This window comes from Triticum aestivum, chromosome 7D, assembly GCF_018294505.1.
Source record: "Triticum aestivum cultivar Chinese Spring chromosome 7D, IWGSC CS RefSeq v2.1, whole genome shotgun sequence".
Taxonomy (NCBI): Eukaryota; Viridiplantae; Streptophyta; class Magnoliopsida; order Poales; family Poaceae; genus Triticum; species Triticum aestivum.
Genome location: NC_057814.1, coordinates 264,684,653 through 264,699,648, shown reverse-complemented (window position 1 = coordinate 264,699,648; position 14,996 = coordinate 264,684,653). Strand labels below are relative to the sequence as shown.

At 47.3% G+C, this 14,996-nt stretch overlaps 1 protein-coding gene across 1 annotated transcript; it reads left to right on the top strand.

Annotated features, from left to right (window-relative positions):
- The first annotated feature begins 11,525 nt into the window (after nt 1-11,525).
- Nucleotides 11,526-12,788, top strand: LOC100859947 (myb-related protein Zm38). The gene has a single exon (XM_044587350.1). It carries the CDS (start codon nt 11,822-11,824, stop codon nt 12,524-12,526), a length of 705 nt encoding a protein of 234 aa, XP_044443285.1. The 5' UTR covers nt 11,526-11,821; the 3' UTR covers nt 12,527-12,788.
- The last annotated feature ends 2,208 nt before the right edge of the window (nt 12,789-14,996 follow it).

The following is a 14,996-nucleotide window of genomic DNA, read 5'->3' as shown; positions in this document are numbered from 1 at the left end:
AACCGGTAACGGGAGCAATGGTAGAGTGAGCATACCGGGTTTTTGTGAAGTATCGCGAAGCAAAGGGAACATGACTTGATAACCAAAGGTTCACTCGAATATCATTTGTGTAATCATAGGGACCAATATGGATGTCCACGGTTCCGCTATCGATCATTGAACGAAGGGGTTTCTTTCATGTCTATGATTTACCGAACCTACGGGGTCATAAGCTTAAGGTAATCATGATCTGCTGAGTGTTAGTGGTGCGGGAGTGATGAGAATATATTTGTGAAATTGTTTCCTTAATATCTAGAATAGTTCTGAGAGGTCCCGAAAGCGTTTCGGGGTCACCGGAAGGGTTTCGGTGAATATCGGGTAATACCAGGTATTACCAATTTATATATATATATATATAGGTGGAAAATGTTTCCGCGGATGTTAAATTATATATATAATGCTATGGAAAATGTTTAGAACAAATATATATTTAATTTAAGATGAATGGGCTTAATAAGGCCAAGAGGTGGAAGGAAACTTGGGCCTTGCCTAAAGGCCCAAGTAGGAAAGTGCCTCCCTTCCCTAAGGAATGGGGCCGAATTGGAGAGGGGGAGGAGTCCAACTCCTCCTCCCTTGGACGACCAAAGGGGAGGGACTTTCCCTCCCCTTGTGGCGCCCCTCCTCTCCCCTCCTAACCTATATATACTAGAGGATTTCCACCCTATTGGAATACAAGTTTTGGAGCCTCCTCTAGTTGATTTAGTTCTAGTTCTTGTTGGTCCTAGTTGACTAATTAGAGCTAGCCCTAGCCACCTATAATCCTCATAATTAGAAGCCATGTGTGGTTCTAATATCCTTCCTCTAATTCTCCTACGATGATTAGCTCTGGACGGTGAAGCGGTGCCCGATTGTGAAGACCATACGCTTGCAACCAAGTAGAGAGGCCGTGCTTTCGGTCTTCTGTTCAAGGGATCGTTCGTGGGCGGTTCGCGGGATCGTCATCAACGTTCGAGGGACTCCAAGTACGATCAACACCGACTCGTCTACTTTCGCCGCACTCCTGGAGTCGGCAACGATCGTTGATCACAACCCATTATGCATCTTCATTTTGCTCCTGGGTGATCGTAGGGCGATTTTTTTGTTTTCAACTACATTTGCCAACATCGAACATATGAAGCGCAAGGCGGAGCCAGAGAGTTGTCGGACGTATCGCGGTGGCGTCCGGGCTGGCGACGACGTCCCCCGCGACGAGGATAGGAGAGAGGAATGCTCTGCCGGAGCTGGTGACGCAGAGGCTAGGAATGGTTGTGGAGCGTGCGCAGCGACAGAGCTGTGAGACGGACGACGCAGAGGAGGAAGAAGAGAGGAGATAGCAAATGGATCCGACAGGTTTGTGGGATGGATTCGGTGCAATTTGTGGTGGGTGTCGGGCTGTCTGGTCCGACGTCGCGGGCGTGCCCGGGCGCCCCCATATCCGCTTCATATTTGGGCCGCATGTGAGGGGTGTCGGTCAGTCCGCACATTTGAGGCCCATTTGAGGCGCCCATCTGGGTTGAAATTTCGCGACCGGACAGTGATCGGGCGGCCCGCCCGGGCGTATGAGGTGGGTTTGAGGCGCCAGACTATAGATGCTCTTAAGGTCCATTGTTTGCTACTCGCTCAGTCCCATAATGTAAGATGTTTTTTTATATTAGTGTAGTGTTAAAAAATGTCTTACATTATGGGACGGAGTAGTAGTAAAGGCACGAAGAAATTTTAGTTCCACTAGCTAGCACAAACTCTGAACTAGGACAGTAAAATTCAGCTACAACTTAGGGCTTTTTTGTTGTTGGGAAAAGCTACAACTAAGTTTCCCTAATTCCCTCTTTTCTATATGAAGCGGGGCGGATTCAGACGCGGCTCTGCACCCCTAATTCCATAGATCCATATATGATAAGATGAGAAATTTTAGGCAAGCCCATCAGTGCAACTCATGAGTTCATAGATCCATATGCCTGCCGCATGCAACTCAAATTTTTTTTAGAAAAGGAGGAGGACCCCCGGCCTCTGCATCTGGGCGATGCATACGGTCACTTTATTAATTATTCTCATAAAACCTTACAAAGTGATACAACAGTAAGACTAAAGCCACTGTCTATGCAACAACTGTCGCTACATCTATCCAATTGATGAAGGGGCGCTGATAGTCTGGGCCTAATACCAAACAGACATCGCAGTCAAACCTAAACATCTAAGACCTAAGGTCCCAACCCGGACGCCTGCCGGGTATGGGGCACCTACCAGTCCAGCGCACTCCTCAACCAGGACGCCCGCCGGGTATGAGGTCGCCGCCGCCACCTGCCACCAATCCATCTTCAGTGTGTACTGCTGCACCACCTTGCCCGACCTCTCTGCCATCGACGCCACCACGACGCCTGATAACGGCACCCTCCCGCGCGAGTCCCTCGCCACACATCGGGCGCCGAGTCTCCACCGCGTCACGCCGCCGAGAAGCGCCACCATTAATGTGCAGGATGAAGCACCGCTCCACCAATTATTCCGTCCTCTGGTCCCTCGAGCCCGTGTACACCTCCAAGAATGACGCCACAAGAGGAAAATGACACAATAATGCCGCCGTCATCCGATCTACTGATCTAGGGTTTTCCCCGGAGGTAGCAGATAGTGGCCTGGAACTTCTCAACAGCGATGCCTTCAACAAGGGAACGACACCGAAAAGTGTCGCCATCGCCGGCCTCGGCAACAGCCGCGAGCAGGTCTTCACCCAGATCTGTTCCAATGGCCTCCATCAAGTGCCTTGTGCATGGATCGTCCACCACCGCGGCCGCTGCATCGCCCGTCGCGAGACCACAGCCACCGACACAACCTCCGCCGTCCGGGGCCGCCGCCCCGGGATCCAACCCTCGCTGGCCGCCAGAGCGAAACCAACGAGCCCCATCAACGGCGGCGCAGCCGCATACCGCGCCGCGAGAACGCCACCATAGCGTCGTCGCGCCGACCGCACGCCGCCGCCAGGAGCGCCCGCTGCCACGCCGCCGTGCCCCACGCTAGCCCAGCGCCTTCCATCGATCTAGCCGTCCCGTGCCAGCCAAACGACGAAGGGGAGAGGCGTCCCGCCGCCTCCCACGCCAGGCAGGCTTCGCCGGCCGACGCGCCTGGGCGGCGGCGAGGGGACTGAAGGAAGGGGAGGGGGACGGGGACCGGCGGCGACGGGAGGCCTCCCCTGTCGCCCGCGAGAGCGGCAGAGGAGGTCGATCCACTTTCTTCGGGTCGGGGAAGCGAAACTAAATGACCAATGGTCGAGGAGGCCGCATGCAACTCATGAGTTCATAGATCCATACTAGATCATGATGGCGCGCGTTGCCGCGCCCATCTATTTTGGCGATAGAATGATAAAGATATTTAAATATGTATATGCACAAAACATGGAAGTTGAAATTGCATGAACTAACCCATATTCTTTTTAAGATAATAAGTACAAGTTAAACTGATATTAACTGGTCTACATTTAAAAGATATAAATTATGTCCAATAGAGGACTATAGTGGAGGCATGGTCAGTCTTGATAGTCCAAAATCTTCCAGGACAGCAGAGCTACCTGTGTTATTTCATAACAAGTAACAAATATTTAGCAACTTGTACATTTAAAGATATTGTGTAGATATATCCATATAGGGAGCGTTTAGAGATGATGCAACATTATTAAGTGAAAATACCTTAGTTGAACTGACCCGCAAAACAAAAAACATTAGTTGAACAGTCTAAGACTCTGAGGGCAGAACAGAGGTAACCAGCATAATATTGAAGAGCGTCCAAATCTGAAGATAGATATTAAATAACAACAGCTTGTTTGGAACAATAAACAAAAATGACAGGAAAATAAATATGACATTACAAATGTTGTGATATTTGATAGCTATCAACAACACCGAATTGGCTAACAAAAGTAGGCCATATCTCCATGATTTCAGCCAGAGTAAATCATATTTTCATGTCTTGGAAGAGGAAAAAATACTACACATAAGGTACACTACATATCAGTACATGTCAAATTAGTGTAAGATTAGAAAGGCTGAAATTCTAGAGGTGCCCTAAGGATTAGATGAAGTCCCTTGATTAACCATCTGGCACTAATTGCATAGTTCATCGGTTCCCTATGTCAGATCCAAATGCTGAATCTGGACTGATGTGTACATGGCCATTTCATTTATCTTAGATGGAGTGAAAGGAGCATGATTGCTTCATTTTACAGCCATCTCAAATGACATAGCACCAGCAAGTGCAACTTCTCTATATTTTAATGAGGTAATATCATCGGAAGTCATACAACTTGCGTTTGATGTTCAGTTTGGTTACAAAACTTATAAAATACGAAATTGTAGTCACATGACTTGTGATCTCGTATAAATATGGTCGCTTCGTCCGTATCCCGTGCTTACGTGGCATGTCAGCAAGGCTATGACCCAGCATCAGTGACTGAAACAAATTGGTTCAACACGTCGTGTGTCTTTTCACAAAACACCCCTCGCTCTATATTTAAACACACATAAGTCTCCCATCAGCATATATGTGTCCCACTTATCAGCATGATGTCGGTGCACGAAATGAGAAATAAAAAGCACACTGACGGGGTTTGAACTGACGACTACATATGCGCACATGCACTAGCGAACCACTCCTAGAGCACAATTTCATGCCTTTGTTGAGATACATTTACATTTATACTGAACGCATTTTTTTCCTCGATTCCGCTTTCTCGGCTTCAGCCAAGAAAATAGGTTTCCAAAAAATCTTTTTTCGCCAGAAATTTTCAAATGAAATTCGAATTTTAAAGTACATTAATTTTTTTAATGTTTAACAAAAAAACATACATAAACTTGTTCACGAGCAAGCATTTTTTCGGTTCCGTTTTTTGAAGGGGTTGCAAAATCCGCTTTTCGAAATATCTCATCAATTCTTGTTCTTTTTCGCCTGAAATTTTGAATTCAATTTTTTAGTGTCTAAATATATTTAGTTTAACACATTAGTTTAAATAAGTGCTTCATGTACCGTGGTCAGCCCAACTTCTTTCTTATAGAAAGTCACGAGTCCAATTCATTGTTGCGGCTTCAAGAACACTATTTTAAATAACATGATTTTTTTAAAATGACCGTGAATACCAAAAGAATAATATTTCCCAAAAGAAGGTCTGCTATTGTATGCTTATATAGGATTAACTTGTCCATGTATTGTTAGACTAGTTTCTCTCGTTTAAATTCAAAAAAGTGGGCGCTAACAATTTTTCCTCTTAATGGAAATTCGGTCTGAGAAAAATTATTTGGATATGAGTAGTCGTCATTGCAAAAATATAAAACTCAATGTTTCTCTTTACGAACACAAATAGGTACTTGATTTAGGTTGTTCATGTACGGGTGTATTATTATTAGGTGGTCGTGGGTTCGAAACCATCAGCCGCAACATTTTATTTTATTTTATTTAAGGGCCTTTAATCATAATTAAATAAATTTGAGGGGTTCTGTGCAAAAAAATGTGTGCGCATATCATCCTGAAGCAACATTTGTTGCTGATAGTGGGCCCATGCATGCATGGGATGCCACATCAGCAGTGCATACACGCATAGACAGCCGGAGTAACCGTATTTGCACCTAAACACAAGTTACATGACCAGAAAACCGTATTTTTAAAGTTTTAACACCAAACTGCACATCCAACGTAAGTTTTGTGACTTGATATTACCTCTATTTTAATGGGGGCAATGTTGTAGCTAACAAAAAACAAAATAAGGATAGGTGTGTCAACCTGGAATATCACACAATTAGGGACACAACTATGTTGAGTCAGACTGTATTGGGTATGTCCCGAGCACCATAGGGTACAAATCAAGATAATAGTTGGTTACTCAATGTTATGGAATCAGAGAAACAGTACGCATCATGCTGTCTGGTTCAGCTGACTGAACACACATAACAATACTGAAGACACATAACAACACACCGTGCTGTCCGGTTCAGCTGAGAACACACATATTCAAGGAAATGAAGAAAGAAAAAGCTGAGGCATGGCAGCTCACCGAACTAATTTACCTGGCCAGCAGAAATTGCAGATCGTCAAACCCTAAACCCTCGAATGAAAATACGAGAATCAGAATCCAACATTTTTCTAAAGAACCCAGAATAAACAATACCTATACAGATCTGATATTGGAAAGACATTAGCACAACGGAATCATTGGGTCAAAAGAGAGCATGACAGGGAAAAGAAAGTTTTAGATAGAGGGGAAAGCTATCCGGAAATCATAACTGCTGGAAGGTCTGAGGGACGGAAGCGTCATGAGAGGAAGCATACATCTATATACAGGCGCATGTACTGAAGCAGTTGCAAGTTGGAAAAATAGTAATGTACTCCATTGATCGCTGCCCGTGAATGGAGCAAATCAATTGCCATAAAGGCTTACAGAGAAACTGATGACTGCTTGCCTTCAACCCGACGGATCAACTTCACCGAATAGCCGCACCACCGCTTCGCCTTTCACCGTAGATCCGGGCTGGATACCTGGCCTCGGGCCGATCCCCTCCCTCGCCAGAATCCCTCGCGAACGTCGCCTAGGCTTGATCCCCACCCGTGCGTCATCTGGATGGAGGCAGACCGCCCGCGTCGGCGCATCCTCCGTATCCACCCGCTCCTCTGTATCGAGCACCTCGGATCCCCTCGAGCGGACGGTTTTCTCTTAGGAGCGCAGCATGGATCGGTTCGTAACTAATTGGGCTTTCATAGCAGCCCATAGGAGCCCAATCAATCACAGGCCTTCAAAAAAGTCCCCAGAGTAGCGGCCCGTTAGGACAGCCAGCTCAGATCGCGGTAAACTATCGTTTAGAGGAAGATCTGACGGTCAAAAACTAATCTAACACGAATCCAACGGCCAAAAACGTTGAGGGCCTGAGAGAGCTCGCTTTAGGCTCGGTTATACTGTCCTAAATGCCTGCCGCAACGCATCCCGGATCCAAATCAATGTAGTGTCTAATGTAGTGTTTGTTTGTTTATACGGAAGTTATAATGAGAGAATGTTCTCTTGTATTCACCATGGTGCAACGCATCACCGGCGCTTCGTTTGTGCGCATGAAACTCCATCCGGACAACAAGGCGCGTAGTACACGAATTGTCTGCCGCGCGATGCAATCATGATCACATTGTTTGAAACCGACGTCTATGATGAATCTTGGGGCTGCGACATGGTTCAACATTGATGGTATGCATATTTTGGGGGTCTTTTTCATTTTCATTCTACCAAGATCACATGGAAGCATTTTTTCCATTCACTTGGCTCTGATATGGTTTGACATTGATGGTGTTCATATTTTGGGAGTCTTGTCCATTTTCATTCGACCAAGATTACATGGAAGCATTTCCCCATTTACTCTGTTCGCTCTGACTCCTCTCCTTCTCGCTTCGCACAGTCACTTCACCATCGCCGTGTCTCGATTTTCGTCCGCGTTTGCTCTTCTAGTTGCGCTCGGATCAGCCACACTCTTACGAGGCCCAAGCCCTCCCATCGCCTCTGCATTACACGCTCATGTGTCAACGAGTTAGCCATGCATTGCCATTTTTAGGGGCAGATTTCTTCACAAACTCGTTCGGGTTGGATCGAGGGGAGAGATTGGTTTGAGGGCCAACATGAGAAAGGGGATTGGACGAAGATACCGTGCAAGCAACGAAGCCATGTGTTAGAATAAGATTGAATATGTGCATGTCAGAGCGAGGCCGCAAAGAGCTTTTGATTGCTTGCATGTATGGTACTACGAATAAGAACCCTAACATGAGAACAAAAAAAATATGCAGCAATATACAACTAGATGGATTACGAATATGAATACAACATAGAGCACCAAAGAATCAGATCAATCCAGATAGATGCAAATTTACTTGCATCTGAAGCCATGTACTCAACTCCATTGGGGTTTTTTGGCCTACGGCAGTACATGTCGTTGGTGCAGATTCTTCTAGGTGCGAAGGTGTGGCGATCGGTGGGAGCACCATCTGAGTACAAGTGAGAAGAGAGTAGATCTGCAGGATGATAGTGGAAACCAAGCGCACCAGCGAAGGGGAGGGAAGAAGTTTTGAAGAAGTTCATGTCTCATAAGCAAGCGCACGAGCGGAGTGGAGGGAAGAACAAAAATAAATGGGATGCATGCCAAAATAAGGAAGTGGCCTCTGCTAGAATAAAAGAACTGAGCATGATGTTGGTGTCGAGTAAGTATTGAAAACGAAACCTGGCACTTTTATTTCCTGGTAGCAAGTTCCAGCTAAAAGAACTTAGAATTTAAATCAAAAATATGATTTGAATATTGTAGGGAAAACAAGGAATGTTTCTATTGAATTAAAGTATTGGTAAGGTTTCAACTCATTCCGCGATCCAAAAATCAAACAGGAAACCCCCTTAGTATTAGGTTGTTGCATGAATGTCAGCTTCTCTTGAACTTTCAATTTCGTCTCCTTTAGTACTTGTGGCCAGCCATTAGTAATAAAATAAGAGATATTTCTTGAGAAATACAAACCCTAAAACTAAACCCAAATTCATAAACAAACACTAAATCATGAACAATAAAGGATAAACCCTACATTCTACACTATAATGCCTAAACCCCACCAAGGAGTAAAGTATAGTTGTCACATTTAGGAAAAACCTGTAACCCTAAAGCCCTAAAAAGTAATGTACAATAAATAGAAACTAAACCCTAAACCCCAAACACACACTAAACCCTTAACCCTAAAAACTCTAATACATTTCTAATGGAAATGTTAAACATAGAAGTCTAATCGTAAACCATAAACCTTAGACTGTAAAGCCTCAACACTAAAGGCTAACCCTAAACCCTGAACGACATCATTAATAGTTTAATCAAGAAGCAAAAAGTCATAAGGCATAAACCCTAAACGATAAACCCTATATTGTAGAACGAAAACCTTAAATCTGAAGGCGAATTCTAAGTAGCAAGCAATAGGTGAGATTATAAGACATGCAAATCTTGCACGTATAATGGAAGAATGGCAAAGTGTCAGTAAAACTGTAAATCCAAAATAAAGATAGTAACAATAATTGTCAAATATAGTGAGTATATTGTTTGAACAGATAAGAACACATACGTTCGTGGAAGAACAACACACGTAAGATTGACTTTCATGTAATAGTACAGTATGGATCGAAAGATGTAGATATATTGATGAAAAGCAAAATTGATTTGACACTTATTACAAGAGTGTGTGTTACGAGGTGATAGCAAATTTGATTTGGGTGAACTGTAATTCATGAAAAAAAGTGGAAATAGGCCAAGTAGTGAAGAATGAAAGTGACTGAAATGTTGGTAACAATACATGTTTCAGAAAAACAATTTAGGCGTGTACATAGACTTATGATTTTTTTTTTCCTTTGAAAAAAAGAAATTTTTTGCTCCAAGCAAACATATGCTATAAATATATAATAGGTCGACAAATTGAGCAGAATAGGCACAAGTTCCTACAGACTAAGGTACAATGAGTTTTCTTGGAAAAACAAAGTCAGTTTCGCATAGTGTGACTTGGCAGAACAAGAACCAAAATGTTAGCACTAAAAGTGAAAAGAAATCATACAAAAAGTTGTGCACTTGAAAGAACGAACTCGAAATGGTATCTCATTTGGGGCAATTCATAAGGAACGCAACAAAGTCTTTAAAAAAATGATTTCTAGAAACATGCACATGTTGAATATAAGGATGCATATTTGAGGGAAGAGAAAATAAAAGATTGGCAAAAAAGGGTGTAACAAGTTCATCGGAAGAATGATTGCATGAACTTGCAAAGCAGCATGGCATTACAAACTGATGAGTTAATGTGAAGAACGATGCAGTACGAAATGATGAGTCACCCCGATGAGTGCACAAAATAAAAGTAATTGCACAGAAGGAAGACAACAGAGCAAGAAGAGGATGAAAAAAGGGTACCCAAACAGGAGAGAAACCAAGAAAGAAGAAGATGAACAGTGTAGCAAACTCATCGAACAAGGTATGTAACAGAACAGGGGATGTAGCATACGCAGAAGTAAAAATATGTATAACAAGTGCCGATAGAAGTATTTGTACATAATATTGTCTCGTATTCATTTTGTTGAACTCTACTGTCTCGTATTCCTTTTTCGAAAATGGACACTTTATTACTTAAAAGATTTAAGCATTACACCGGCCTCTGCATAACTAAGATGCACACAGCCAAATAAGATCCTCTCACACAAAATAAAAATAAAAAGGCGAATTTCAACGAAACATGTAGAATCCGTATAACGCCTAAAGCGGAGGGGGGCCAATCCTTAGATCATGATGCCACCCATGTTGGGTAAAAGTATCCCTCCCCGTAACCTCCAATCGTGTACACACCTCCGTAAACAAGCCTCGATTCTCCACCCGTTGTAGAGAGGACCATAAACGAAGAATCCCGATACATATATAGGTAACCTGCAACAGAGAAGTACTTTTATCGTTAAAAACCTTATCGTTTCTACATAGCCAAAGCGACCAAATGATGGCAAGTGCTCCTATCCTGAGAAGAGTTCTAAACCTGTGATCAATCCCATGTAACTTGCCAAATACATTAGCAACACTACAGGGAGGATACAAGCCAGAAGCTATTTGGATGACTGACTATATAGAACGAGGCAATTTGCATTGGAAGAATAAATGTTTTATTGTCTCCTCATGGTGACAAAAGACACATTGCGGGCTTTCCTGCCAATTCCTCTTAATAAGGTTATTTTTAGTAAGAATGACTCCGCGATGAAGATATCATGCAAAGACTCGTATTCCTATTCAGAGGTTATAGATTTCCATCTATTTTTTAACCAATTTCCGTTGGATCATCTATTCGGATCAAGGCGCAGATGGATGGTTGCAGACACGTGCCCCTGCGAATTTTCACCCGACATTTGAGGAGCTAAGGTATACGAGGCAGTTTGAGAGGTTAAATTATATGAGTTAAGGTATATAGGGGCACTTTAAGAGATTAAATTATAAGGGATCAGCTAGAGCTGCACTAAAAGGCCAATCTATGTTGAAGGACACTCAAGTTCAATGATAAGATCCAAATGAGGAAGAAGAAACTATATAATCCAAGTTATAAAAATCTACCCTACCCTACGTTACATTGTGATACGAAGGGAGTAGGAACCATGTTGTAGCAAACTAGAGAAAGGAAGAAATATCATTTGAGTTCCTCCCTATCTGCCTATCTGGATATTTCAGGACACGGTGGCGGGAAAACCTAGGGCGAGGGGCACGCAAATTGGGTTTGTGGATGCAGGCAAGGCAAAGTAGGCAGGCCATACCCATCACCGCCCGCACCGCACACGCCGACGCCAACGCCACCGTTCACCGTTACGCACTCTCCAGCAGCCTACCTTCCCCTTTAGTTTAGTATAGTATAGATAGATAGAGTAACAGGTGCTTTCGCTTTGTACCTACTTCCTCTGCCGCCTTGCATGCTCGCTCGCGCTCGGGCTGGCGTGGCAGGCGGTCGCGCACGGCGAGAAAAATCCACGAGGCCCGGTCCGGTCGTGTCATGCCGTCACCCTAACCACCTCGACTCCCCTTCCACCAAACCAACCAACTCATCATCATCATCATCATCCTCTCTTTCTCTCTCCCGCGCGCGCGCCTACCTTCCCTTCCCAAGAGAGCAAGCAGAGGAGAGGAGCCGCCTATATAAATCCGCCCGCCCTTTCCTCCGCCCAATCTAGCCCGCACACGCGACGCCACACCCACACGTGAGCCAAGCAAAAGCAAGGCGGACAGACGTTCACACCACCATCAAAGAAAGATCGGCCATGGGGAGATCGCCGTGCTGCGAGAAGGCGCACACCAACAAGGGCGCGTGGACGAGGGAGGAGGACGAGCGGCTGGTGGCCCACGTCCGGGCGCACGGGGAGGGCTGCTGGCGCTCGCTGCCCAGCGCCGCCGGCCTGCTGCGCTGCGGCAAGAGCTGCCGCCTCAGGTGGATCAACTACCTCCGCCCCGACCTCAAGCGCGGCAACTTCAGCCGCGACGAGGACGAGCTCATCGTCAAGCTCCATAGCCTCCTCGGCAACAAGTGGTCGCTCATCGCCGCGCGCCTGCCCGGGAGGACGGACAACGAGATCAAGAACTACTGGAACACGCACATCCGGAGGAAGCTGCTGGGCAGGGGGATCGACCCGGTCACGCACCGCCCCCTCACCGACGCCGCCACCGTCTCCTTCGTCCATCCTGCAGAGGCGACCAAGCAACAGGCGACGGAGGAGAGGAAGCCGCCCAGATGCCCGGACCTCAACCTGGACCTCTGCATCAGCCTGCCGTTCCAACAGGAGGAGGAACGGCCGCCGGCGAGAGCGTGCGCCAAGCCGGTGAAGATGGAGCAGCTGCAGCAGGGCGGCATCTGCTTCCGCTGCAGCATCCTCAGAGTGAGAGGAGCGGCGACGGAGTGCAGCTGCGGCAGCAACTTCCTGGGCCTCAGGGCCGGCATGCTCGACTTCAGAGGCCTCGAGATGAAATAGAAATTTGGGAATAATTATTCGATCAAACTTTCTGCTGTAAATTGTTGCTCCCTCCTACCAAGTTTTTATTTAGCTCTTAGGAAAAGAAATACTCCTACAGTACTAGTAGATGGTGAGGAGGAGACTGGTATGGTATTATTAGGTGAGGATTTGTAGCGATATCCTCCCTGCCCTCCTCGATCTGCTCAGTTTCTTGTAAATTATTACTGCTCCACTGATGAAATGGAACGGAATGAAATAATACAGTACGATACTTAATTCAGTGCGTTTCCCATGGTCTCATGTCTGTGAACATCTCCTCAAACTTCCCAAGAAGAGAAGTGGCAACTGAAACACGTCCCAAGCAAGAGTATGAAATGAGTACTAGGGCTTGTCATTAGTTCGTTACTACTCGCTCTGTTCTAAAGTAAGTGTCGTAGTTTCAGTTAGACGGTGCTCGTGGGATTCTTCAATTTCAAGATGTTCTTGTGCTGGAGAGTCCGTTGTGCTGGTGGTGCAGATTGGTTGGAGCTGGCAAGTTAGGTAGAGCTGTTTTGCGCGGGCTGTTGCTTTCGTACGTCTTGCCCTCTTCTGTTCTGTTTTGGGTAGGGCGGCAGCGAGTTGAGATGCCGCCCGCTGCAAAGGAAAGCAGCGGCCATCCCCCGTTTGGTTGTTGTTGGATTGGATCGGATTGTATTGGGGTTGGAGGCGCCGCTTTGTGTTGTGTTGGTGCATTCCTGTCCTTGCTAGATTCTATCGCCGCTTTTGGGTTGCTTCGGAGTCTGGACCGGTCTGAAAAGACTAACCAAAAGGCTGAATTTCCTCTTCTTTTTTTTTACCAACGAAAATGGACCTATTTTTTCTAGATATATAAACAGGGAGAAATGGGCCGATTCCTTAGCATATATTTTGATTAAAATATCATCTCCTCCTCCATCAGGGGCGCCACAAATGGACTCTGAAATTCCCGCTCTCAGAAAAGTCAGTCGTCAGTGGACGAGGATTATCGGCCGTGGAAGGTGCAGATCGCCTGTGCACCAAGGCGGACAGTGGAACATTTGGAGGGCGAGCAAGTAAGGAGGAGGGGCTTTGTGCCGGCCGGACAACGACGGTACCCTTGGATCCATTTTTGTAGTCCATAAGGCCAACTCCAGCGCAGGATCCCAACGGACGGCGATTTTGTCCGTTTGGGTCAGCCAGACGGACACGGACGTCCGCTTCTGTGTTTGAGTAGGCGTATGCGCCCAACGCTCGCCCGACCCATTTTGACGACGCCAATAAAAAACATTGTAAGATAAAGCCAATTTAATTAAACATTAAAGCCGGCCAGAAAGGCCGGCGAGAGTTCACGCGTCCACATTAGCATTAAATAAAACTAAAAGCAAACTAAACTACGAGGCGGCGCGCTGTCCTAGGCGTCGTCGTCGTCCTTGAGGTCGGTGAGGTCGATGAGCGTCGACGCAGGGCCGGCCCAGGGGAACGCCGTGTTCCAGGCGGCAGCGATGTCGGCCGCGGGCAGCTGTGCCGCCGCGGGCAGTGCCAGCGTGGGGGGCTGTGCGGCCACCTGTGCAGCCATGGCCGCGGCGTCGGGGAGGGGACGGCGGGGCCACCGGCGGCAGCACGCAGTCGCCCGCCGCAGAGAGGGCAATGGCCTGCGCCATGGCCGCCTCGTACCGAGCCTACTCTTCCTTCACGGCCTCCACCCTGCGCCGCTCGTCCTCCTCGCTCTCCTAGTAGACCGCCGCAAGGGCCGCCTGGTAGGGGTCCTCCGCCGCCTGGTCCTCCTCGCGGACGACGAGCGGCGGCGCCGGCACGCCGCGTCGCCTCGCCTCCTCATGCTCGAAGGCGAACCACCTCGCCCAGTTGGACGAGTCGGTTGCGTAGGCGGGGTCGCGGCGCTGCTCTGGCGTCAGCAGCGCCCGCCGGCGCTGCACCTCCTCCACGTGCGCCCTAGAGCATGCTAGATGTGGATGGCGATTTGGATGAGGACGGCCCCGCCGCACGGCCGGCTTAAAAAGGACGACCGCCATCGCTGACGCGTGGGCCCGAGGTCATAAATTAAGCTGACCAGGTTGGCCGCAGGCGGTTGGACGACCGCCAGGTGGGGCCACGGCGGACACATAGAAGGCGCGCGTGGCGTCCGTTCCGCATCGCGCCGACGCATTTGGGGCCCAAATTTGGGCCACAAATGCGTCAGCGCGGACGCGAAGCGGACGAGATTTGGGTTTGGGTCGGCGCGTTGGGCCACCACTTTTGCCCGCGTCGACCCAAACGGACGCAGGCGGACGAAATGGGTCGCCCCATTGGAGTTGCTCTAATGCCAACTGCAGCGCACGACCCCAAACAGAAGTCCGTTTTGCCCAGATTCTGTCTGTTTGGGTAGGGCAATGGGGTCGTGTCCGGGCCTGTCCTGGGATGCGGCGGCTGTGCGCCCAATGCGCGGACGCATCCTTTGGTCCCATCCTGACCGCCTTCATTTTCAACACCAACT

What these genes read in the sequence shown, in the direction of transcription:
- LOC100859947 (XM_044587350.1), top strand. Translation starts at nt 11,822, where the DNA reads ATGGGGAGATCGCCGTGCTGCGAGAAGGCGCACACCAACAAGGGCGCG.